The sequence below is a fragment of the Tamandua tetradactyla genome, chromosome 5, assembly GCF_023851605.1.
Source record: "Tamandua tetradactyla isolate mTamTet1 chromosome 5, mTamTet1.pri, whole genome shotgun sequence".
NCBI classification, from domain to species: Eukaryota; Metazoa; Chordata; class Mammalia; order Pilosa; family Myrmecophagidae; genus Tamandua; species Tamandua tetradactyla.
Genome location: NC_135331.1, coordinates 22,488,036 through 22,514,571, shown reverse-complemented (window position 1 = coordinate 22,514,571; position 26,536 = coordinate 22,488,036). Strand labels below are relative to the sequence as shown.

Here is a 26,536-nt window from a genome sequence, read left to right as displayed (position 1 = left end):
TTGGGCTTGAGTCTCACCACCCTGTGGCCAGCCCTGGATGACCGGAGTAACAGCTTTCAGAGGGTGTCATCTGGGGCAAGTCCAGCAGTCCCCATGGACACATCTGGATCGCCTGGAGCCAGAGACTGCAAGTCCCGAGGGAGACATTGGGAGAGGGGCACATGGCTCAAGAGCCAACGCCCGTCTACCTGCCAGAGTCATCCTGGAACGCTGACTGTGGAGCCCCTTCGGGGCATTTCTTAGACCCAAGTAAAAGCTGCTTGGGCCACACCCAGGTTACTGTGATTTCAAAGAAAGCCTTGGAGCCGGGGGTGCAGGAGAAACTTACTGAACAGGTCGGGTCAGGAGATGGTAGGTGAAGACTCACCAGGGTGGACAGGGGTCGCCCGGTCTGGGCCTGGACTGTATTTAGAGACTTTTTTGGTTGACATTCACTGACAGACCCCGGATGGCTATTGGCTGGCTGCTGGCTTCCCAGGACACTCTTACTGTGGCCGTTTCCCCATGCGGATCCACGTGTTAACAGACCCCCACAAACACATCCAGAGAAGCCCCCCACCCCCGAGCAAACGCCTCCCCCTCCCTAGGTGGATCTCGATGAATGTGAGCGGACAGAGTCAAGACACAAAACCCAGTTGGTCCAGGTCGTACACTCTCGGGGTCTTGACGTCGGCAGTGATGGGCGGGGCCCCCGCTGGGCTCCGCCAGCTCCCCGGGCCCTCCAGCCTCCAAGACCAGCTGAGCCCCGCATCAGTCACTACTCCTGAGAGCCAGAATTGGACCTGGGGACTTCTGTGCCGTGCGCCCCTCGGCCGACCATCTCCTGACCCCATTCCCGGTGGCTGGACTCCTGCAGTCCACGGCCTTTGGTCTCAATGGGCAAACAGCAGGAGGCCAGGGCAGCCAGGAGGCAGCAGCCACTGTACACTGCCAATGTCAGGTACACAGAGGATTCCAGCATCACCTGGGGGTGGGAAACACAGGCTGTGAGAACATCCCTTTGGAAGGAGGGGCACCGCCAACTCCCGAATAATATTACCCTTGCCAGGCCTTCCTGGAAACCCTCCCCAGGACTGCCTCACTGACTCCTCCTAAGAGCTCCTTCAGGCAGGTACATTGTCCCCATTTTACAGAGGGAGGCTCAGGGAGCGTAAACAGCGTAAACCTAAGTTCATACAGATAATAAGGATGCGGCTGGGATTTGAACACAGGGCGTCAGACTCGAGGAGTCTATTCTCCTTGTAACTCAAGGTCTCCTTGCTAAGCAGAGCTCTGCTGAATTCCTAGCTTTATGGTTTAGGGCAAATCACACAGAGCTGAATCTCATGTCTTCAGCTGCCACGTGGCCTTGAGGCAGGACCCTGTTTCTTAACGAGAGACACCTGGGAAGCACCTGGCCTCATTCAGGTACGTTGCGAGCTCTCATACGAAACTGTATGATGGCCAAAAGCAGGGCAGAATGAAATATTCGTCTAAAAAAAAGTGAATCGGAATGAACCTTGAAAATATTATGTAAGATACAGAAGGATAACTATTGTATGATTCTGCTTATATGAAACACCTAGAATAAGCAAATTCATATGGACAACGTAGATTAGGTTACCAGAGGCTGGGGGGAGGGGAGGGGGAAGGGAAAGTGATTGCTCAATGGGTGCAGGGTTTGCGTTTTGTGTGATGAAAAGGTTTGGTGAATGGATGGTGTTGATGGTAGCGTACCATTGAAAATTAATGCCAAAATTAGTGGTCAAATCACCCGGCACCTCCAGGGTCTTCTACCTAGGAAACACCTGGGCTTGATTCCGCACTTCTCTACTCCTCAGCTGGGTAGCCTTGGGCAAGTCCCTTTATCCTTGTTAGCCTGTTTTCTCACCTGCAAGCAATATCTCTTCTATCCTAGGGTGAGCTGCTAGGATGAAATAAGACAATGCGCACAGAGGGCTCGGCATGGGGTAACCGTTTGCAATGCATTGGCTTTTGTCACCCCCAGACCCTCTGTATTTGGAGTGACACCTACCTGAGCAATGAACGGAGTGATAAGAGCACCCACTCTTGCCATGCCACTGCAGGTGCCCAGGCCCAGTGCCCGCGTCGCTGTGGGGTAGACCTGAAACACAGGGGCTGGGTGTGGGCTTTGGAAAATGCAGGCTCCTCCCTCCTCTCCAGCCTAGGACCAAGTGGTCCATCCCCAATGGTCAGACCAGAAAGGAGGGTGACTTCTCAGATGTTGGTAACCCCATGGAAGGTGTAGGGTTCTCAGCCCAAAGGAAGTAGGGAGTTCAACTGAGAAAGAGAACAAGAGGCCGAGCGGTGGGAGGGAAACCAGGAGGAAGGTCCTCCCTGCCCTAAGTGGTCCCCAAACACTCGCGACCCCCAGCTGCTGCACATTCAGGGTCCAGCATGGCTCTACTTCCCATTTCTCATCAGCTCACCTCAAAGCACCGGTCATGAATTTTCAAGGAATTTCATGAAGAGAGAGAGATTGACATGCACATGTTTACATAGTTTCTTAAAGTGTGCCAGTTGTGGCCACGTGGACTGTTCTCCCTGTGCAAAGTGAGAAAGGGACGGTGCACCTTCCTGGCCAAAGTGATTAAGGAGCAGGCATGCCTTCTCCACTCCTTCCCCTGCCCGCTAGCTGGATGGAGGACTCTGAGCTCTAGGGCAGGGCTTCTCAGCCCCGGACATTTTGGACCAGAGAATTCTTTGTTGTAGGAGGTTGCCTGGTGCATCATAGAAAGTTTAGCAGCATCTCAGGTCTCTACCCACTCGATGCTTGTAGCACATCCCCCCTCCCCTCCCTTAAGATGCGACAACCCCAAAATGTCTCTAGACTTTGCCAGATGTCCTCTGGGGGACAGGATCACCCCTGATTGAGATTCACTTGGATGAGGAAGTGACAAGATGCAGGGAGCCTGGGTCCCTGAATCACTGTGGGGAGGAAAGCTGTCTGCCAGCCTGGAATACCTGCACTGGACTATTTGATAAATGAGAAACTGCTCTTGTGTCAAGAAACTCCATTTGGGGGAGTTTATTTGTTTCAGCAGCAAGCTCACTGCTAGTAAATACTGTGCTTAGTGCCCAAAGCTTGAAAAGAGTAAAAAGCACACTTGGATGATAAGCAAAACTCACTCATGATACTGACACTCAGAGATAGCCACTGTCACTTTTTCATATATATCCTTCTAGTTTTTCCCATGATCATCTGCGTATAAATATTTAGTCAACAAATACTTTCTGAGCGTGCATCTTATATAGTTATATACATGACATTTCAACTCACTCTATTACACCAGGAATATATGAATATATTCTCCTTATAAAAAATCAAAACAACTAAATTCCTTCTTGATTCACTCCCCAGGACCCACTATTAGGAGGTTTGGAATGTATCCTTCCAGATATATTTAAAAACAATGCACATATAGAAAATATATTGCATTGTTTTTTGGCATATAAAAGGGGTCACATCACACGTATCATTTTATAGCTTGTTTTTTTTGCCATTCAGTAATATGTCTTACATCCTGTTTATGTCAGTAGACACACATCTACCTCATTCTTTTTAACTGCTGCAGTTGAATTCCACAATGAATATTCCACAATTCACAATTCAATAGTGATTGCTGGATATTTATGTCACACACACGCACGCACGCAGAATATAACTTTTTAAAATGGATAAATGAATTAGTATTACATAGTCTCCTTTTCTCTTTCTACTTTGGAGAATTTCAAGTCCACACTAAAGTAAAATGGTATAATGAATCTCTAGTACCAATGAGCAGCTTCAAATTTCTCATTTCAGGCCAGCCTTGTTTCAGCCACATGCCTCTCACTTCCCTCCCCTCCTGAATTACACTGAAGCAAATCCCAGAGGTGATATCATTTTGTCTGTTAGATATTTCTGTACAGGCTGCCTTTGAAGACTTCATTTTATCTCTTCAAAAAAGATTGTGGGGTGGGCACGGTAGCTCAGCAGGCAGAGTTCTCGCCTGCCATGCCAGAGACCCGGGTTTGACTCCCCAGTGCCTGCCCATGCAAAAAAAAAAGTTTAAAAAAGATTGTGGACATTTCTCCAAATCCATATAGAGTCCTTCACAATAGTTTGATTTCTAATGGTTGCACTGAATTCTCTCTTGGATGAATCATTATTTATTTAACTAGCTCTTCATCGTTATAAGTAGCTAGCTGGATTGGTTCAAGCAAGAGATCAGCAAAGTTTCTTAAAGGTGCAGAGAGTAAATAGTTGGGGCTCTGTGGGGCCAAATGAGCTCAGTGGCAACTACTCAACTCTGAGTCATAGCATGAAAGCAGCCAGGAACAGTAACAGAATAGATGTGGCATGTTCCAACAAAAAACTTTACTTATGGACATTGAAAATTTAGTTTCATAATTTTCCTGTGCCAAGAAATAACACTCTTCTTTTGATTTCTTTCAACCATTTAAAAACATGACCCTTCCAACATGAAAACGTTAGAATGGGCATTACCCCTAAAGAGTAGGAGCCTTTGTTGAGTGGACGTCAGGGTGGATGCCATGAGGCAAACGCTAGGAGACCCAGGCCCTGCCCATGGGAAGCCACGGTGTCCTTGCGGGACAGGCCATCTCGGTGTGACTACAAATACCAAAGAGTGGCACAGACATGTGGTAGCAAAAGGAAGTCAGGGGAGATGGAGACCCAGGAGGAAGAGGCAGGACTGGAGCTGGCCTGGATGGTGGGGTGGAGGAGATGAGATTCAGGATGACAACTCAGCCACAGTGAGCGCTGTGCAGGGACACTAGGGGCAATGGAGACCCTCTAACACAGTGCTGGTTATGTAGTCTTCTGTCCCTTTGCTCCTATTTAAAATTAAATAAACTATAAAAGAAAAAAAAAACTTTTCAGAGGCCCATAACCTCTGAATGTGAGGAAATGGACACACACTATTGTGTGGGATGTAAATTGGTGCAACATTTTAGAGGGCGATTTTGCAGTCTCTCTCAACATTTTGTAATGTTCATGTCCTTTAACTCGGCAATTCCACATCTTGAAATTTACCCTCAAGGAAACACACATGTGAAAAATTGGAAAACAATCCAAATATCCATGATTTGGAGAACTGTTACAAAATGATGATGTGTCCACGTGATTCCAGAGATAGCATAGAACCAGCAGCTGTTAAAAAGAACAAAATAAATTCATCTGTCCTGAGCCCAATGTCTTCCATCTGTTTCTCCAGAATCACTCTCAGCCCTTCCCAACCTCATTCTCTGCCCTGGGGGAGTTGGACAGTGGGAGTCCATCAAAGGGGTCCCTGGCCCTCTAGCTTCTTCTTGGGTTTAGTCCAGTCTCCTGGGACCCAGGAGATGGTCTGCCCCCAAGGACACCAGGGCTCCCTGTGGGCAGGGCCTGGATCTCCTAGCCTTTGCCTCATGGCATCCACCCTGACGTCCACTCAACAAAGCTTCGTGGGTTGATGGTTGGAGCCTTCAGGAAGGAGATCTGGAGATGCTGGAAGGCTGCCCACCCAAGGGCTGGGAGACCCAAGGTCTGCAATGGCTTATACCAGGGCTCACAAACCACAGCTCCTTTCCCTCATCCCATCAGGCTCCTGGGGGGTGGTAACAGCTGCCCCATTCATCACACCCCATTGCAAGCTCTGGGTCACTGCTCTATAGTTTGTGGGGTTCCCTAAGCCCTGCCCCACAGCGCTGTAACTAATCCCTTTATTAAACTCTTATCAATTAACCAGGTACTCAATTTGACTGATACAAGCACTAACAGTAGTATTTGCATAGAACAAAAATCCAGAAGAATACACACTGAACCATTCAAGAAGGTTGTCTCCTTTAAGGGGGCAATGGGTTCATGTTGGGTTTTATATAGTTCTGTAATATTTGGAATTTGTACATTGAGCACTAGCTTTTATAAGGCAGAAAAATAGACTAAATGAATGAATGGACTCACAGGTGCCACTCAGACCTAAGGACAAATCTTATTCTGAGGAGCCCCAGGCTGGGATCCTCGAGCACTTTCAGTGTGGTTATTTCTTGAGGCAGAGCACCCACCCTCCCTGCCCCCACTGCTCCCCGACACCCATCATACCTCAGGTGTGTAAACATAGGCTGCTTGGAAGCCTCCAGAAATAAACGCTCTTGCAATGAAGAGTAACAGAGTGAGCATATTTCTAGGGAGGGTGAAAAAAGCAGATGAACAGGTTTTTTCGTTTCGTTTGTTTTTTTTATCAGCTTGTTTCAGCAAAGTCCCATTTGCCCCAGCAGAATTTGCACCCTAGATAATTGGAAAAGGCCTTGCCCTCCCAACATAGACTTACACAGGCACACACGCTGGTGCCACCCTAAAGGCCTGTTCTTATAAGGTTACCAATTTCCAAGGCACCAGGCTGAGAAGTGGTGTCCAGGTTAAGGATATTTGGGGGAGAAGTGAGGTAAAGAATTGAAAGTCCAGATAGAAAATTTGTGGGGGCAGAAATTGAGCCAGGAGCCAGCTGATATAGGGAAAGTCAACTTCTTTTTGGTGTTTTTAGGGTGATCTTATTTCCAAATCCTCTATTCCATTTTTTCCCATAAATACCCCAAGTACCAACATTTCGGGGTCACTTCTCCCAACCTTTCTCAGACCTAAGAGTGGTCCCCAGATTCCTCATCCAAAGGCAGGAGAGGCAGAGGCCATTCCTGTATTTTGAAGGCCTTGGTAGATGGAAAAGTGGGAGATATGCCAAATAGGATGACAAAATAGGGTCAATTTAAAGTAGTTCCATTGAACAAATTAACACGTGGATGCACACATACATTACACAGCTGTATGTGATCTCTTTGGGAGATGATGTCAAGAGCCTATATGTGAGGTTGTCAGAGTGAGACCCACCCTCAGAGTCCCCCATCGGAGGCTCCAAGGGTGAGCAGGATCTTGGGGTCAGGTGAGAGGCAGCCAGGAACCACAGTCCTAGCGAGTGGCTTGGGGTGGGGAGACCCTCGAATAAGTCCAGGGAGTATAATTATACTGAACAGGATCTGAGAAAAAAAACCTGCTGGCCAGAGCGAGCTGGTTTCCTGACCCACCTTCCGACACATATGAACAGCAGGATGCTGCAGAGGGAGAAGATGACAAAGCTCAGAGCCATGGTCTTCTTGCGGCCCAGGCGGTCAATGATCCACAGAGTCACCAGGACACCTGTGAGGGGACAGAGGCACCGTGGCAGCTCCCACCGGGGTGCCCAACCATCCTTGCCTTCCTACTCACACCTTGTGTCATCCCCTTTGTGCTAGTTTGAAGCTATCATATACCCCAGAAGAGCCATGTTCTTTAATCCTGATTCAATATTGCTGGGTGGGATCTTTTGACATGGTGGTTTCCATGGAGATGCGTCTCCACCCAATTGTGGGTGGGACCTTCTGACTAGGTGGTTTCCATGGAGATATGTCTCCACTCAATTGTGGATGGGACCTTCTGACTAGGTGGTTTCCATCGAGAAGCATCTCCACCCAATCGTGGGTGGGACCTTCTGACTAGGTGGTTTTCATGGAGATATGTCTCCACTCAATTGTGGATGGGACCTTCTGACTAGGTGGTTTCCATCGAGAAGCATCTCTACCCAATTGTGGGTGGGACCTTCTGACTAGGTGGTTTCCATGGAGATATGTCTACACTCAATTGTGGATGGGACCTTCTGACTAGGTGGTTTCCATTGAGATGCGTCTCCACCCAGTTGTGGGTGGGACCTTTTGACTAGGTGGTTTCCATCAAGATGTGTCTCCACCTAGTTGTGGGTGGGACCTTTTGATTAGGTGGTTTCCATGAAAATGTGTCTCCACCCATTCAAGGTAGGGTTGATCACTGGAGTCCTTTAAGAGAGACCCATTTAGGAAAAAGCTTCAGAGCAGACACAGGCAAGGGACCTTTGGAGATACAGAAGGAAACATCTCCAGGAGAGACTTTTGACATGAGAAGCAGAGAGGGAGAAAGCTAGCACATGTCGCCACGTACCTTCCCAGCTGACAGAGGAATCCCAATTGTTATCAGCCCTTTTTGGAGTCAAGGTGTCTTTCTCTGGATGCCTTAATTTGGACATTTTTATGGCCTTAGAACCGTAAACTTGTAAGTTAATAAATTCCCTTTAAAAAAGCCAACCCACATCTGGTATATTGCCTTTACAGTAGCATTAGCAAACTAAAACACTCCCCTGGAGTAGGGCCAGACCTCATGACTCATTCACAATGACTAAAACACAGCAAAAGTGATAGGACGCCACTTCTGAGATTAGATTGTAAAACACTGTGACTTCCCTCTTGCTGACATTCTCCCTCTCCCCGGCTCTTCTCATGTATTTGCCCCCATGGAGAAGGCCACCTAGTAAGGAACTGAGAGCAACCTCCGGTGACAGCCAGTAGGGAACTGGGGGCCCTCGGTCCGACATTCATGAGGAATAGAATCCTGCCGATAATTGTTTGAGTGAGCATAGAAGCCTGCAGATTCTGCTCCAGTTGAGCATTCAGATGAGACTGTAGACCCTGTGCTGACATCTCCATGGCAGCTAGGTAAGAGACGCTGAAGCCACTCCCAGACCTCTGACCCACAGAGACCACGAGATAAGAAATGTGTGTTGTTTTAAAAGCCACCAAATTTGGGGAGAATTGCTATAAAGCCATGGATACAGACACCAAGTACATTCTCTGAATCCAGGCAGCACAGAATGCCTGCACTGGGAGCCAGAAACACTTGGGTTTTAGGGTCTTGTCTCTACTGCTAACTTGCTGGGTGATCTTGGGTTAGGGCTTGCCCTCTCTGAGGCTCAGTTTCTTCATCTTTAAAATGGGACTAAAAAGAAACATGACTCCCTGCCTCTGTGGAGGTAGTATAGCATAGTGCTAATTATTAATAGTGACTAAAATTTGGATAGGCACTTTTACATCTATTACCTGGTTTCACTTTCAAATCAATCCTTTCAGGTAAATACTAAAAACATCCTATTTTATGTATTCATTCAATCAATAAATTAAGTGCCTACTATGTGCCAATAACTGTTCTAGGAGTTGGATGTGTCAGAGAAGAAAGGCAAATTTCAAATCAACAAACATAATAACCAAGGAAAGAAGCATCTGAGTTTTAGAGTGGTAAAGGGAATTGCCGAAATTTGTGCAGCTGACAAGTGGCAATGCCAAGTTTAACTTCTACACCTTTAAACTTACCCAGGAAGCTATATAGGAAGAGTTTTAGAAGAAAGACAGATAGTATAGTACAGAATTGAAGACTCTAGATTCTGGGGTGGGACCTGAGTTCATATCTCAGCTCTGCCAGCTAGCTTTAGGAACCTCAAAAATCTTCTTAGTTGGATTTCCCCAGAGGAGACCCTGGGGCAAGGATGTAAATACAAGTTGTTTACTTGGGAGGCAATCCAAAAAAAGGAGCAGTAGGGGAGTGGGGAAGTGAGATAGGGAAAGGAAGGCAACTGATGAAGGATGCTTATCAAGTGGGTTACCACTGTGGGCCATTGGAGCTCAGTCCCACTGGGGACTCTGGGAGGCAGTGTCAAATGTTCCCTGGAGTTTGCACCTGATGGGCAGGGAAGCTGGGGGTATTTATACACCAACTCCTGCAGGCATTGCTTGAGGGTTGCTCCCAGTTGTTAATTCCCTAGCACTCCTGCCTCCCTTGCTTGCCCTTAGATACTGAGGCTTTCCATTCCCTCTGAGAAAGCCACCAAACACAGATACAGATACTGGGGGTTGCAAGTTGTAGAAACAATGTGGGGCACAGACTGTTTCTGCTACACCAGGCAACTTAATTCTAAGTCTGTTTCTTCAAATGGAAATGGAAATAATTATGCTACTTCACCAGATTAAATGAAACCACATCTGTAAAGTGTTTAGCACGTTGCCTGGTATACAGTAAACACTCAATAAACGTAAGATGTTACTATTGTTATACTCATTATTCCTTTTAAAGGAAAAGATGGTTCACCTCTCTCTACATTATGTGCAGGTTCGGAGTTTTCACAGTCCACTCATCTTTTCCAGTGTGGCTAGTATCGGAATATAATTCTCCATGGGTGTCTCGTATTTCCGTACTTTTTGCAAGAAGAGGCACTAACTGTCCTTTTGTTCCAGACTATCATTTCAAGGGTGTTTGTCTAGCAAGTACCCTTGGAAGACAGAGACAGTGTTTCCCTCTGGAGCAAGGAGCAGATTTGTTTTCTGTTCAATATAATAAAGATGATGTCTCCCTTTGGGGCAAATCGGGCAGGTTTCTGGAAGCCCATTATGAAATATATGGGTTCCCTAATCTTGGAGTTTCTTGGCTGTGAGACGAACCCATTGCATATGCAGCATGCAGCATCCATCTGGGCTCTTCCACATCACCCTCGTGGGATGGGTGGCAAAGGAATTGATGCTAATACACTGCTCATGCTGCTTGCTGTGCCATGAGTCATGAAGTCTTTTTTTTCTCTGACCCAAGAGTCTCACATCTTCTGCTAGCATGCATGAAACTGGAGAGGTTAACTTGTCAGCCTTCAAGTTGGGTAAAATCTCAGCCCCTTCACAGCTCTTAACAATTTATAGCTAAGGCTTGGGGAAAAAAATCTCCTACTCCCTTAAAAATGGGATTTGCTTCCAGGTGACACCAGTTAGGCTGTCAGCTGAGTGGCTGCCAGATTCTCCGACGTCCCTGCCCCCACCACCCCTCGCAGGGTCCCTCACCTGGGAACTCAGAGAGGGTTGTCCACAGTAGGTCCATGTAATCCTCCTCACTCAGGTACTCACAGGCCAGGCTGCATTTGGCCTCTACTGCCTTCTTCCGGCTGGAGACTGGGGGTGGGGCGTGGGGGGACGAGACAGAGAAAGGAAGACTGTGACTTGCTTCTAATAGAAGTCATCAAAAGTGATGGTATTGACACAACTTCATGGCAGAAGATCGTAAAGCCTATCTAGCTAGGACGGCCTCTCATTCTCTCTCAATAGCAGTGGGGAAGCGATGGGCCATGTTGTGGTCCACATGGCAGGAAAGGGAGGGTAGCCTCGAGCTGACAGCCAGCAAGCACCCAAAGATTGCAAGGAATTAGCTTGCAGTCTCAGTCCTACAGATTGCAAGGAATTAGCTCCTGCCTACAACCACTTGCGTGGGACAGAGGAACCTTCCCCGGTCAAGCCTCTGGATGATGACCCAGCCCTGGCTGATATCTTGAGTGCAGCCCTAAAGACTCCTGACCCACAGATACTGCCAGATAATAAGTGAGGGTTGTTTTGAGTTACTAAGTTTGTGGTTATACTGTCACTCAGCAAAAGATTACTAATCTATGCTCCTGACCTATTCATCTCCCTTGTTCCCTCCCCCCGTATTTTTTCACCCATATTTTTTATGGAATTGGAGAAGAACCTCGTGGACAAAGAAGTAATGACAATGGGTCTCACCCCTGGCCCAGACTGAGTTAATAATGAAGACGAACTCTACATTGCTCCATTTCAGATCTTGCTTTACCCCCCAAATAGAGGGCTGCTCTGCTAAAGACAGGGCTAACACCTACCTGCATCAGTCATTTAAGAAAAGAGACTCAGCAAGAGTGATTAGCCCCCCCAAAACCTGCTTCTCTCAAAGCTTTCCCGTCTTAGCTGGTGGCATCCTTAGGCTTCCAGCTGCTCAGGTGAAAAGCTCTAGAAGCATCCCTGATTCCACTTTATTACAGCTCACGGCCAATCCATCAGCAAATTCCGTATGTTCAACCGTCACCATTTATTAGAACATGATTGGCTACATCTTACCACTTTCACTGCTGCCCTAACACTCCTGACCGCCCTCTCACCCTGCTCTGCTGCTTTTCTTTTTTCTATATCAGTTGTAAAATACTTTGAAATAGGCAAAAAATGACCTATCTCCCTATCTAATGCACCTTTATGGGTTATTTCTGTCTGTCATCGTGTTTGAGCTATTTTATAATTCTGCAAATTGCAATTCTACAAATTGTAAAATACAGATAGCAGTGTGAATGATTCTTGTCCGTAGAAATGCAAATTGTCTCTGGTAGTGATGCAATTGAGTATTGTCCTATGCATATTGACAGGTTTTGTATTTAACTGTAAATCTATTCCAGAAATTTCTCTTTGCCTACTTTAAGCCTGGGTTTTGAATTCTCTTTTGAGCCAACTGTAATTTCTTACTGGTATTGGGAGGCAAGTCCCCGTGGGTCTCTTACATTTCTCTATGTCTTGCAGCTACTTTTGTCCAGAGCTATCTTTACAAGGATATTGTGCAGTGAAACAGACTTGGAAGAAAGAGTGTGGCTCATTTGGAGAAAGGACAGGTTTGCTTATGGCCTCGGGAGATGTAGTTCCTCTCTCTCCAGAGTAAAGGGCAGGCATGTTTACTGTCCAGAATAAAAAAGTTAGATCCTTAAGCTCTGGATTCCTCTCTTGAAACACAATCCACTGCTTTTGCAGATATCACCTGTCTCTTTTCATGTCATCCTGTGGGAACTGGGTCTCAAGGTGTAAGAAAATGCTGATACTCTGGCTACAGCTATGCTGTGCATATTTGAATTCTTTGTCTCTGACCCAGGAGTCTCGTGTCTTTTGCAAGCCATTTGTGGAGACTGCAAAAGCTAAATCATTAGCTTGTAAATAAGTACAATTTCAGAATTTTCACAGTCCTTAACAATTCATTCATTCACTAATGAACCAAATAAAATCATTGATATGTTCATTTCATATTTGTATGGGGCCTGATTTGAACTTTTCTTTAAAATTTTTCCGTAAATACACTTATCACCTTCTAACAAACTACAACATTTCCTTACATATTGTTTCCTTCCCCCCACCAAAATACAAGTTCACAGAGCAGGGATATTTATCTTTTGTATTCGTTGATATATCCCAACGCTTAGGTTAGTAGCTGGCATGTAGAAAATACTTATTGAATGAATGAATGACTTGCCCAAGGACACACAGCTATTTGGTGCCAGAACCAAAATCAGAATTCAGGTCCCCTGATTTCCAGCCTTGGGCTTGTCCTACAGCATTACCTTCCCACCCAGATATGAGAGAGAAAGAGCTTAATAACAGGGCATTGGCAAACCGTAGACTGTAGGTCAAATCTAGTCCTACCGGCTTTGTCATGGCCTGCGAATTTGTGTTCCTAAAGAAGGTTTCATATGAACACAAGCAACGCTCATTTGCTTACACTTTGCCTGCTACTTTAACACTGCAATAGCAGAGTCGATTCGCTGGACATAGGTCCCAGAGCCCACAAAGCCTAAAAGAGTTACGATTTGTCCCTTTATTAGAAAAAGTTTGCCAACCCTCACTTTACCACATTGCACTGGATCCTCTGCTTAGCTTAAGTGTCCCCTGTTGGGCATGCAATCTATCCTCGGTACCAAATCTCCAAATCTACAGTAGAGCCACTTCCTCAAAACATTTAATTTAGACTCCCCATACCTCTCAGGGAGATGTGAATTCACTCTCTCTCACTAAATCCTTATTCCCCTACACAAAACTATTAACATCCAGTAAGATTACAGAGGCCTAATGTGAATGGGCAAACCCTGCAGACAAGCAGGAACTTAGTCCTTTTATTTCCACCCCCCCTAGCTTCAGTGCTAGGATCTAATATTTCCTTCAAGACAGAAGATGCCCAGGCATCTTCAAGGGGCCATTTCTAAATTTTATTCTTTGCTTTTGTCCAATGATTCTCTCCTCCAGCTGCACAATAGAAGCACCTGGGAGCTTCCAAAAATCACAGATGTCTGGGCTCTGCCTCCAGAGATTCAGTGGGTCTGGGGAGGGGCCCAGGCACTGGCTTTGTTTAGAAGCTTCCCCTGGGGACTCTGCTGCGTGGTCAGGATTGAGAACAACCTGGCTCTCTAACTGGACACCTTAGAATTGCTGCACCGAAATACATACATACAATCCTGAAGTACTGTTCTGCATGGGGAGTGTTTAGGGAATTTTCAAAGATAATATTAACTTATTTGCAGTTTTCACCTTAAGTGCTAACTTTAGGTTATCCCTGCCGTGAAATGTGATTCTGCTGGAATGCCAGTTCCATCCTGAGAGTGGCCAGGTTCCTACTGGACACCAGGGAAACCACAGCTGGCTCGTCTCTGCCTAGATTTTGCAGAAACTTTCTCACTGGAGTTGGTGAGCAAAAGTCACTGGAATTAATGCAAGGCCAAGCCTTGTAAGGGCAGGTCCTGGGGTGGGAGTGTGTGTGTGGGTGTGTGTCTTGGAGGGGTGGGGGAGGGAATGGTTAACTGGAAAAGCAGCTCAAGATACTCACTACTGCAGACGTCTCCTGCTTGGAAAAGTTCTGTGGTGAGCAAAACTAATCCATAGTAAGAAAACGCATTGGAAAACCTGCCAGGAAGTAAGCAAGAAAGTAAAGAAATGGTCATAGAAACCCAAGTCCCCCTGTCCCCATGCCCTTGGAAGGGACTGGTAGGTACAGCTTTGGGAGCCATCGGGTCTGTGGGCCTCACCCCTGGGCCACATTGGGTCTTTACGGATTTAATGTGACCCTTGAATGTGATGAAGGGAAGCAATGGAACATTCTTCAAAAGATCACAAACTATGTTACATCACAGAGACACATTCCCCACACCCCCTCCAAGACTGTCCACCCAATGGGTAAAAGGGGGAAACACGTTTGGGTACTAACATTTAGAAGAAAAGAGTCACTGTTGACATCTGTCAGAGCTTCTCTGTCAAGTTGGTCAACTTGGACATAAAGAATTTAGAATTTCCAGATAGAATAACAGTTTATTGATTCCCTACAGTGCCAGAAACCAGAATGTTCAAGTCTGCGGGACCAGAACTTTGTTTCTTGTCCAGGAGTATGTGGGAACTTGGTGACCCTCAGGAGCTGATGATTAATCTCCGTGGGTTACAATTCCTGCCAGCCAATTTAGCAACGTGTGTAGTGCACTAAAATTGGTCTCAAATTGTTTCAGTTGGTGAGTAGTGCTGACCCGAATGAATTGCATGCACTCAAAGGTAGGTATCCTCAACTCTGTTCCCCAACCACTCTCTTTTTAAAAAATCCTGCTGACACTCACACTTGGCACACAGCAGGTGTTTAAAAAATGCCCAGTGAGTTGCTTCTGCTCTCAAGAATGCGGGGGCAAAGGTTGAGCCCTGCTGTGCATATTATCAAAGCTTTTCCCTCCTCTTCCCTGTGATCGAGCACCTTCAGAGCCCTCCCCTGCTAATTAGCACCTCTGCTCAAGGGTGAATAGGAAAAGTGAGACCTGGCTAAAAAAAAAAAAAAAGAAATACAAAGCCCTAAGCCAGGACAATTTTGTTCACAGTTGATGCCCTATACACAATTTGGTGGAAAGAGAGCTGGAAGTAGGGTTGAAATTTGATGAGGGGTGGAGTTTAAGGTAATTACTCTCTGCAAATGCTCCCTTTCCAAGGGCTCCTCCAACCCCACCCCTGCCCTAACTCAGCTGTTGTTTCAGAAAATTCAAACAGGATTAGAGCTGAAAGTTCTAAGAATGCCCATGTCCACCAAATCAAAATATGGGTTGTGTACCACTGGTGATACCCCAAGGCAATATTGAGGGAATGCTGTTTGGCCTAAATATTAAATCTCATTATGGAGAAAAGAGAAGTTCCCCTTCAGTCTTTTGTGTCAACTCCTCTCTAATAGTTGTTCACCTCCAGCTGTCTCTTTTTAATACAGAGACTTCCGGCCTTGCAAGTCTCCATCTGGCCCAGCTACATTTTACAGTTTCTCCTTAAGGGCATCTTCTATTTACCGCCTGCAATTCAGGTTCCTTAGCTTGCAATTCAAGTTCCCTTAAAAAATATATTTATCTGAGTAAAAAGTGAGTGAAATTAAAGAAAAAGATTAAGAAATAATAGTACCCGTGAGCTCTAGATGAGGCAAATAATCAGGAAAGCAATGCTTAAGGTAACAAATTTCGCAAATGCCACCCAAGATGAAAGACATATTAAAAGAAACCCCCAAATAGCTCCCAGTGGAAGGAGGTAAAAGTGACCCACAAACAGCTCTTACCATATAAACCACAGCAACAAGGTTGTCCATCTAAAATGGGGCGTGAAAAGGTCCCTCATTTTGCCTCGATCTTCCTGTTTCAAGATAAGGACATGCTATTGACTCTTTCCACCTCCAGGTGCTGGGGCAGGAGGGGCCTGGGGGCACCTACCATGGGAAGGAGGTTTCTTGCAGGCAGGATTTCTTATGGGCTCTGAGAATCTGGGGTTCAAACCCACATCATTCTCTCACCTCCCTTCCCCAACCCAGCCAAGGGGATTCAGCCTTTCCAGCCGGACCCCTGCAATGTCCAGAGGTTTGGTCCTGCAGGACGGAGCCCATGTTCCCATTGGGTAACTGGGGCTGGGGAGCATCCCTACCTCCACCCCGAACCGACCCGAGGCCTCTCAGTCCCACGGGCATGGGGAGCAGAGCCCCAGTTCACAGGTGTCGGACCATTTCCTGCACACGCATACACCACACACACCCAAAGCTGAATCTAGGGCCAGCAAACAAAAGGGAAATGTACTCAAAATTCATTTACCAAAGGCTGATAAGCCAAAAAGACTGAGGAGCTTAAGTAACCTATTTGCTGATTTTATAGAAATGACTAACATATCAAAGCTTTGCTTTACACTGTTATTTTAAAAATATATTCTAGTTCTTTTTATCTATGGAAGGGACAGATGAGTTAAAAATATGGATAAAAATAAACAAATAAAGGGGGAACAAAAATAAATGGAGTAGATTGAAATATCAGTGGTCAACGAGAGGGAGGGGTAAGGGGTATGGTATGTATGAGTTTTTCTTTTTTCTTTCTTTTGCTGGAGAGAGGCGAATGTTCAAAAAAGTGATCATGGTGATGAATACACAACTATGTGATGATATTGTGAGTCACTGTAACCATGTATAGAATGCTTGAATGTCAAGAATGTTTGTATGTTTGTTAAGGTTTACAATAAAAATATTTTAAAAAATATACTGAGTAACTATGAATAGAATCTCCTTAGGTATATTTAATGAACATATTTTTCTTCACAGCAGACTGTGTATTTAAGCATGCTGAAGGTAAAAAAAACCCACAAAGCTAAAGTCCATAAAGGTATACAGTCTACTTATAAATTATCATCTTCATGAAAAAGAATATTTTGTAATATATTATATAAGAAGACAGTATCCATTAAGCATGTTTACTGAATATATGTGTGAATGTCTGTATTTATTGAATATTCTTTAGAATAGAATCAATAATTGTTTCAGCTTTCTAATGCTGCTGGAAAGTGATATACCAGAAATGGATTGGTTTTTACAAAGGGGATTTATTGGGTTAAAAATTTATAGTTCAAAGGCCATGAAAATGTTCAAACTAAGGCATTGACAAGAGGATACCTTCACTCAAGAAAGGCCAATGGTGTCTGGGGTTTCTCTGTAACATGGGAAGGCACCCGGGGATGTCTCCTTTCCTTCTCGCACAGCTTCTGGTTTCAAACGCCTCTCTCAGCTTCTCTAAGCATCAATGTCTGAGCTTTCTCCAAAATGCTTCCCTCTTAAAGGGCTCCAGTAAGCCGATTAAGACCCACCTTGAATGGGTGGGGTCACATCTCCATGGAAACAACCTAATCAAAAGGTCCCACCCACAATAGGTCTGCACCTGCAAGATTGGATTAGAAAAGCATGGCTTTTCTGGGGTATATAACAGTTTCAAACCAGCACATTAATATAGGAAGAAATTCACTAAAATCTTTATATAGGATGGTGCAATGGTGGCTCAGGGGCAGAATTCTTGCCTGCCATGCCGGAGACCCGGGTTCAATTCCCAGAGCCTACCCATGTGAAAAAAAAAATCTTTCTATAAAGATATGTTGATGAATAGATCTATTGATATATACATAGAAAGAATCCAGTCATATTTACTTAATATATTTAAAGAGAATATTCCTTAAAAAATTTTTGGTAAATCGATACATTTGGCAAATAATTTAAGAAAACTGGCTTTTGGAGAGTTGGTCTGCTTCAGGAAACCTTTCTCTCCTCTTTTTCTTGTCTCAGGAGTCACCACCTCCTTGGAGCCTCCCGTGTGCAATCACTGGGCTCTCTCCCTGTGGACCTTGCTGCCCCGGCCGCATTGACCATGGGCCCTTCCTAGCTGGCCTTGCCCGCTGCTATTTTGCTTTTGGATCACACGATATTTTCCATGTTTTTCCCCCTCAGCTGACTTACACCCTCAGTATTCACTTAGCAGTTCTGCAGTTGTGTTTGAATTGGATACCATGATGGAAAAAATATCCATAGATATTTTAGGGTTGTTTGGAGAATAAAATATTGGAATAATAACAATGAAAAGAAGATCAGGGGAAAAGCATTCCTAGGAGAGAGAAGCACTAAATGCAAAGGCCCTAAAGCATGAATGCGCTTAGTATGCTTGAGGAGCAGAAAGAAGGCAAGTCAACAGACGAAGCAACCCAAGTGTCCATTAACTGATGAAAGGATAAATGAAACGTGGTATAAACACACAGTAGAATATTGTTTAGCTGCAAAAAGGAATGAAGTTCTGGTACATGCAAAAACATGCATGAACTTTGAAGACACCATGTTGGGTGAAATTGATTCAAAAGGACTAATACCATATGGTCTCAATGATATGAGATCGTTAGAATAGACAAACCCTTAGACTCAGAATCTAGAGTATAGGTTACCAGGGAACTGGGTAGGAGTAGGGAAGGAACAGTTAATGCTTTGACTACACAGAGTCTCTACTTGGGTTAATTGTAAAGTTTTGGTAATGGGTGTGGTGATGATAGCACAACATTGTGAACATAACTCGACTGAATTATATATGTGAGTGTGGTTCAAAAGGGAAATGTTAAGTTGTAAATATGTTACTAGAATAAACAGTTTAAAAAACGTAGCACCTACAACACAATGAACCCTATTGTAAACAAGGCGCTAAAGCTAATAGTATCATTATAAAAATTTCTTGCATTAATTGTAGCAAATGTACTAAACTAATGCAAGGTGTTATTAATAGGGTGGTATATGGGAACCCTGTATTTTATGCATGATTTTTCTGCAAACCTACAACTTCTCTAATAAAATAAATAAATAAAAACTTAAAAGTAAAAAAAGAAAGAAGGCAGGTCGGGTGATGGTAAGAGATTAGGTCACAGGGTGAAGCAGGGCCAGATTGTGCAAAGTTTTGTAAGCCAGCGTTTGGATTTGATTCTAAATAGAATGGGAAGCTACTGGAGAATTGTAAGCAGAGGAGGGACATGATCTGATGTCTGATTTTATTCTTCAACATGTTCTTTATATAAACATTTTAATGAATCTCTCCCTAAATATACTAATGATTCTATTCCAGAAGGACTGCTTTGAATAGAGGCTAAGTGGTAGAATTCTTGCCTGCCATACCAGAGACCTGGGTTCGATTCCCGGAGCCTGCTCATGCCAAAAAAGAAAGAAAAAAAAACTGCTCCGATTAATTTTTGCGAAATGGATTATTGGGGGTGTTTTTATCAATTTGGATGATTTTTCATCTGACATCCTTTGTAAAAAAAAAAAAACAAAAAACACCATAATTTCCTTGTACTGCTTAAAGCTATTTGTCACATTTCTCCAATTTGCTTGGATGATCCCTGAGGGTAAGGACTAAGGCCTAAAATCTGTATCCCTTTTGAAGTGGGAGTTGACAATTTTTCACTGCGGTGGATTCCTTGATTGTATTAGGAGGGGAGTGGCATAACATCAGCAGCTGCGTGTACACAGGGTGCGCGCCCCGTGGATCAGAGCTCATGGCCTTGCTTTCTAAAATGATTTTATTGCACGATTTTTGCAGATCAATCGCATTTACTAGTTAGACTGCATCGGTGCTGAAAGTTGAAACCCAAGCAGTAGTTACAGGATCGCTTAATGGACATTACGTTTCTTGAATCGCTGGATAAATTCGCGGGTCGATGCTTTGAGGACTGGGCAGTGAAAACACACAGACTGGAGTTGCCAGATTCATCGCACGCCCCCTCCCACGTCATGTACACACACACAGCCCGTGTACCCCGGACGCTCTCGCCCTGCCCTGGGTACGCGTGCTCTCCCGCAGGCGCACAGACGCGCACGCGCCACGCGTGCTCGCAGACTCTCAGTGCTCAGAGTCTGCCAGTCACTGACCTGTCTGGAGATGATGAGCTTCCCCAGCGGCATGGGGGCTCCGTTTTCCGTGGCTATCCTTTTTAAGGTGGCAAGGGCCTTTTCCTGGTTCCCGGACAGCACATCGTACCTTGCACTCTCCGGCAGCCACTGTAGGGGCGACAGGAGACCCAGACGTGGCCAGTTAGGGGCGGACTGAGCATTCACTCCCAGCCATGCATTCGCATCTGGGTGCGGAGTCCTTAAGGGCGGTGGGGGCTCTGGAGCTAGAGGCCTGGCTTCAACTCCTGGCTCTATCCTTTATTATATTGATTGTGTGACCTTGAGAAATTACTAGACTTCTTTGTGCTTCAGTTTCCTTATCCACAAAATGGGGATAATAATAGATCCTATCTCTTGGGATTGGTGAAAAGATAAAAAGCGGCTTAGCCCTGTGTCTGGCATGGGTTAAGCTGTGGCAGTTATCCTTGCTGTTGGTGCTATTTGGTGTTACTCTCAGAGTTCCAGGAGAGAGCTGATTTAAATTGACTGTCTTTCCCACCATCAGTAGAAACCTCACCCCCACCTCTCAAGAAACTATCCCCCACCACTGCCCCCTCCGGTGTTCAGCATCATGTTGCAAACTGGGTCCAAGAAATCAGGCCTAATCGAGTCCAAACTCCCAAGGGACCAGATAAATACATTCTTATAAAAATGAAGCAAGAGCCATCTGTGAAACAGCAGGCTTAGTGGTAGAAAGAGCACGAGATTCAAAATCAGATCTGGTTCAAATTATAGTTCTATTGCTTATTTGCTGTGTGCCCTTGGGTAAGTCAATCAGTCTCTCTGGGCTTCAGTTTCCTCATTAGTAAAATAGGGATGTAGCATAGATGTCCACCAGATTCCTAGCTTCCCGTTCTTTAGTGTAGAAGTGTCCTGGGACTTGGAAGTGGCTGCCCAGTCAGGGACTACATTTCCCAGTTCCCCTTGCAGCTAGGAAAGGCAGGCCACTTGCTCCCACCAATGGCATTTGAGCAGCATATTCCTGGCAAAGGTATCTAAGAACTGAATATGGTGCCTCTACCTGCCCTTCACCAGTCTGTATCTGAATGTAGAAAATTCCAAAGCCTTAAAGGATGGTAGAGCCACAAACTGGAAGGAACCTGGGTCTGGAATCACACTTGCCAACCCATGCTGGACTGTTATATGAATGAGAAGTAAACTCCTACTGTGTTCAGCTATTGAATTTGTCAGATTTATTTGTTGCAGCAGCTGGTGTCATTCTAACTAATATAAGGGATAGTCATAGTCCTATCTCATGTGGTTATTGGAAGGAATAAATGTGATAATGCATGTAAAGAGCCTAGCACAGAGCCTGCCACATAGTTAGGCTCATTAATTAATATTCAAAGCTATTGTTACTATGAAGAATTATTGTAGTATTTACCGTAGATGAGACCCACCTATGCACCAGCTTATTTTGGGACCTCACTGGCTGAAAAGTGTTTCATATATTTCATTCATACCATGAGTGGTAGTTGTATGGTGTGATTTCACTGAGGAGTGTATGGTTTACAAAGAACCAGAAGGAGGGATAATTTGAGCTCCTGGACCCAGCCATGCCTGAAGCCAGACATTTAATTCTCTGCAATGTGTCTTTCCCTCTCTTTTTCTAAAGCTAGTTTGAACTGGGTTTCTGTCACTTTCAACTTAGTCCCATTGGATCAAGTAGGACCAAGGCACCCCCATAGCCAGCTATATGCCTGGAGAGCATCCCAGCAGCGTCAGTCTGGAGGACACTGGGCTTACCCCAAGTCCTGCTCCTGGGCTTACCCCAAGTCCTGCTCCCTTATCTTATTTCCTGATTTAAAAAACAATAACCTTAAAAGGTGACTTTGGTGCTTTCTTCCACTCCCGCCTCCCCCAGACATAGTGAACCAGCAGGGAGCCAGGCAGCAAGGGCTGAGGACTGTCAAAGGATACCTACAAAACACAGGACGGCAAAGAGGAGGAGCGGGACAGCCGAGAGGATGAGCAGCCAACGCCAGCCCATGCTGGGCATCACGAACACAGCCAAGAGGACCTCGAACACCGTCCCGATGGCCCAGAAGACCTGGCATGGAGAGTTGGGGTCAGAGGTGGGGGCAGCACAGCCAACGTGGTTAGCTCAGGTATGGGGTCATTGGAGACATGGGATCAGCAAGGTCAGAATGGCCACAACTTTTCTCGTAGTCCATGTGGTTACACCAGGGCTGCCTTGTTGTCCATCTCCCAGGGGAACCATCGATACTGCAGATTATTTGCATGGGGCCCTCTGGAGGTGGGCAACACGGTAGCTCTGCTCAAGGAGGTCAACGTGATCGCTATTGTGTGAGCTCAACATGGTAGTGGATACCTTGGTTTTTGTCTACTGACATCTCCCTTTCCCAGTAGTTCCCCGGCAGCCTTTGTCAGAACTGTCTTTCCCCTGTGGGGCTGAATATCTTCTGTTTGTCTCTCTGGAGTCACTCTCCACCCTTTTCTACCTTGCTCTCTGTGTGGACTGCATCAACAGGTTTCCATTGGGTCCAGCCAATGGGGAGCCCTGCAGGAGGTGGGAGGGAGGGAAGAGACAGAGGTTGGGACTTGATTCCTTTGGCTTCCTCCCTGTAGGATAGTCATGGATAGGCTGCCTGCCTCACTTAGTGGAAAGTCAAGTCGCAGCTCCTATCAGGAGGCCATCACCATGCAATTCTCTCTCTCTCTCTCTCTCTCTCTGGGCTGCTTCTTAGTCTCACCCTTTGCCATTTCAAGCTTGGGGTGGTGACACCTGTGCAGAGACTTTATAAATCATCTCTTTATTAAACCCTCTTCAAATTATCCTGACTTAAGTGCGCTGTTTCCTGCTGAGACCCTGGTCATACAACTATTGTCCGTTCCCCAGGCTGGGCCTCCAACCTCCCCAACAGTTCTTGGGTCCCCAAGAGCCTTCCCAAATTCCCTTTTGCTTAAATTAACCACAGTCTATTTCTGGGTGATAGTCAATCAATCAGGGGTGATAGTCAAGATAAGTAACAAGCAGAAGAGCACGGGCACTGAGCCATCAGAATGAACACCAGCCATGCTGGCTGAGTCCTGGAACCCACCATCACTGTGACAAGAGTTAACTCTTTAGTTGCTGGATCCTGGAGAGGTCTAGGGAGTCCTAAGAGAGGACAGGGTACCAGGCAATGAGGGGGCAGGCAGAGGTCATGGTCAGTTGGCACAGATGCATTTCAATATTTAAACAGTGGACCAGCTGGACATCAGCCCTAATGAGCTCAGAGTGGACGCAGGCGGGGTGGTTCCGTTGGGAAATGAGGTCAATATGATTAATATTGTTAGGGTGGTTATGGTCACTGGAGAGCTCAGAGTGGACTCAGAGTCATCTCTGTGGACAACAGTGTCTGACAAAGGCAAATAAACTATTCTCCTGCTGCATGGGAGAGGGGTCATTGGGCCTAAGAGGGACTGGCTGCACCAAGGGCATATTAAGGCAGGCCCATCTGCCACAGGCATGGCCAAGAATGGAGATCACACACAAGACACGGGTCAGGCTGGGTTTAAAACACAGGATGGACGGTGATGATGTGAGCTGGGGAACTGGAGTTTGGTCCACTCTAATCGGACCACAGTAGCATCCACTTCCAGATACAAGCCTTTTCCAGGGATGGTAGATTGAATATATATATACATATTTTGTCAGTTGAAGAATTTGTCTATATTGCAAAACAGGAAGGTCAGAATTGGCATAACTGATCCATTTGTCTTTGCATACTGAGCCTTATATATTTTCTCAACTCCTTCTTCCCTGTTCCATGGCTCAAGAGACCTAAGAACCTCCTATTAGAGACTGAGCATTGTTAGAGGCCCTGAGCACCGTCCTTCTTACCTCAATCAGCAAAATGCACTTAGCTCTGGCTTTCATGGGAAGGAACTCAGCATACAGCGTCACCCTGGGAAAAGAGAGGAAGGAGGAAGGTTAAAATCAGGACTGGGTGGGAGATAGCTACAGTTTCCTGAATTTCTAGGGCAACATTCCTCCAAGGGTGGTCTGTGGACAACTTACATCAGGATTTCCTGGGATGATGACCAAATATGCAGATCCCCAGGCCCTACCCCAGACCTTCAGGAGCAGACTCTCAAGAGGTGGGACCCTGGCATCTGCCTTTTAAATTAACTCCCCAGATGATTCTCAACTTCAATAACTGCTGCCAGGGAGCCTGTGATGGTTGGGTTCATGTGTCACCTTGGCCAGGTGATGGTTCCCAGGCGTCTGGTCAAGCAAGCACTGGTCTAACCATTACTACGAGGACATTTCATAGACTTAAATCATCAGGCATTTGATTGATCTGTGGCTGATTACACCTGTGATCAACTGAGGGCAAAGTCTTCTGCAATGACAGAACCCAATCAGTTGGATTGAATTCAAACAGTTGAAGACTTTTAAACGAGAGGTGACAACTTCAGCAGTCGGAAGAGAGAACTTTCATCTCTACTTCAGCCAGCCAGCCTCTTCTGGAGAATTCATCAAAGACCTTCACTGGAGTTGCCAGTTTGGAGCCTGCCTTACAGAATTTGGACTCGTGCATGCCCATGGTTGCATGAGATGCTTTTATATAGTCTCATATTTGCAGATATCTGTTAGTTCTGTTTCCCTAGAGTACCCTGACTAAGACAGAGCCCTACCCACAATCCAGTAAATCTAGGGGAAAAGCAGTGGATTATGGGCAAATCCAATCTAGAACATTTCCTCAGCCTTTCCCTATCACTTACGTCTTTAATAGTCTTGAAGGGTTCCAGCCTTTTATCCCATAGAACGCTTCCCCATCCCGGGTCAGTTTCCTGGTGACCAGGCTCCCACCAGGCTTTCTCAGCAGGAACGCCATGGAAACCATGCAAACCCTTCCCGGTGTATCACACTGGGGGTACGCACCGTCTCATCACTACTGATGTTAATCTTTATCACCTATCAAGTTGGGGCTGACAGATATCTCCACTTTAAAGTTATTATTTTCCCATTGGGATTGATAATTATTTTGTGGGGAAATATTCAGAGATTTTGCCAATATCCTATTCCCCATAGAACCTCTACCCATCAGCTTGACTCTTTGGCCTGAATCAACTACCACTAAGATAGCAGCAAAATGGTATTCTTACTTCCATCAATTCTTCTACATGTGTTAGTTTATATTCTACTGTAAAGAAGAGTTTCTCTTCCATCCTCCCCCTCCCTCCCTTCTTCACTCCTTCCTTTCCTACCATCCTCCTATCCTATATTATGGGCCCCCCTTCTAAACATGAAAAAGCTAGAATGGGCATAGCCCAAGTACCCCTAAAGACTGGGAGAAAGATCAAAGGAGAAGAAGGAGTTGTAACAGAGAACATAGGATTAAACAAATGAGTATGACTGCTACATCATTATACTGATATTTCTTGTAATCTCTAGTGTCTTGGAGCAGCTAGAAGAAAAATCTAAAATTGTGGAACTGTAACCCATACCAGACTCTGAAATCTGTTCTATAACTACTTGTTATAATGTACTTTGAAATTTATTACTTTTTTTTTAATATATGTTCTATTTCACAATAAAAAAATGTTAAAACCAGCTACAACGAATCCCTGCTGTAGGCTCTGGCTATTTCTATGGAATGCAAACCTAAGACACCTTTCCCTGAAGTTTCTAACTTTTTAAAAGCTGGCCTCAGCAATATCGTTGAGAATTAGAAACCGTTCTATCACCAGTAAAAGTCTTTCTGAACATTCTAATGGAAAGGGACCTCTGTCCAGAGAAGAAAGAATTCTCAGGAGCCTCGGAGGGAAGGCTGGGTCTCTAGACAGTCTACTTACAGAAAAGAATGAAGAGACAGTAAATGTCATCTAGTCTCACTTCCCAGTGTAAGTATTTTAGCAAGCCCCCTCTTCTCTGTCTTGGTCTTTCTATCAATAGAGAATTGTGAACCCTATTTTACATTTGATTTAATAAATAAGCATTTTGGTGCCATTTTAAATCATCTTAAACATTTATATTCCATCATATGGAATGTACTTTCCTATGGAATATCCTTTTTCCCATGTGAACCATACTTTCCTTAATAGCTATCTTTAATTGTGTACCTTCTATGTGCCACTAACTGTTCTAGATATTTTACATGAATTATTGCATCTCAAATCTGCACTGTTTGTACCATAATTCCCATTGCGTGTGTGTGTTCATATCTATATTTATCTATCTCAGAGAAGTTGTTAGTTGACTAGATTCACACAGCTAGTAAGTAATAGAGGCAGAATTTTAACCCAGGTCTGTCTACATTATGCAGCCCTTCAGTTACTTCCCTGTTTGGATGGTTTCACAATTATAAACATCACCACAATGAACTTCTTTAGGCCAAACTGTTTATCTGCTTT

General features: G+C 45.1%; 1 protein-coding gene across 1 annotated transcript in view; it reads right to left on the bottom strand.

Moving 5' to 3' along the window:
• Positions 1 to 595: 595 nt before the first annotated feature.
• The window catches only part of SVOP (SV2 related protein), a 66,804-nt gene continuing 40,863 nt past the window's right edge, over positions 596 to 26,536 (bottom strand). The window contains exons 7-16 of the mRNA XM_077160108.1: positions 24,021 to 24,084; positions 22,098 to 22,223; positions 20,153 to 20,281; positions 16,010 to 16,083; positions 14,270 to 14,346; positions 10,699 to 10,806; positions 7,063 to 7,174; positions 6,086 to 6,167; positions 2,015 to 2,104; positions 596 to 964 (exon numbers count right to left, since the gene is read on the bottom strand). Coding sequence (XP_077016223.1) covers positions 758 to 964; positions 2,015 to 2,104; positions 6,086 to 6,167; positions 7,063 to 7,174; positions 10,699 to 10,806; positions 14,270 to 14,346; positions 16,010 to 16,083; positions 20,153 to 20,281; positions 22,098 to 22,223; positions 24,021 to 24,084 — 1,069 coding nt within the window. The 3' untranslated portion in view covers positions 596 to 757. The remainder of the gene's footprint in view (positions 965 to 2,014; positions 2,105 to 6,085; positions 6,168 to 7,062; positions 7,175 to 10,698; positions 10,807 to 14,269; positions 14,347 to 16,009; positions 16,084 to 20,152; positions 20,282 to 22,097; positions 22,224 to 24,020; positions 24,085 to 26,536) is intronic.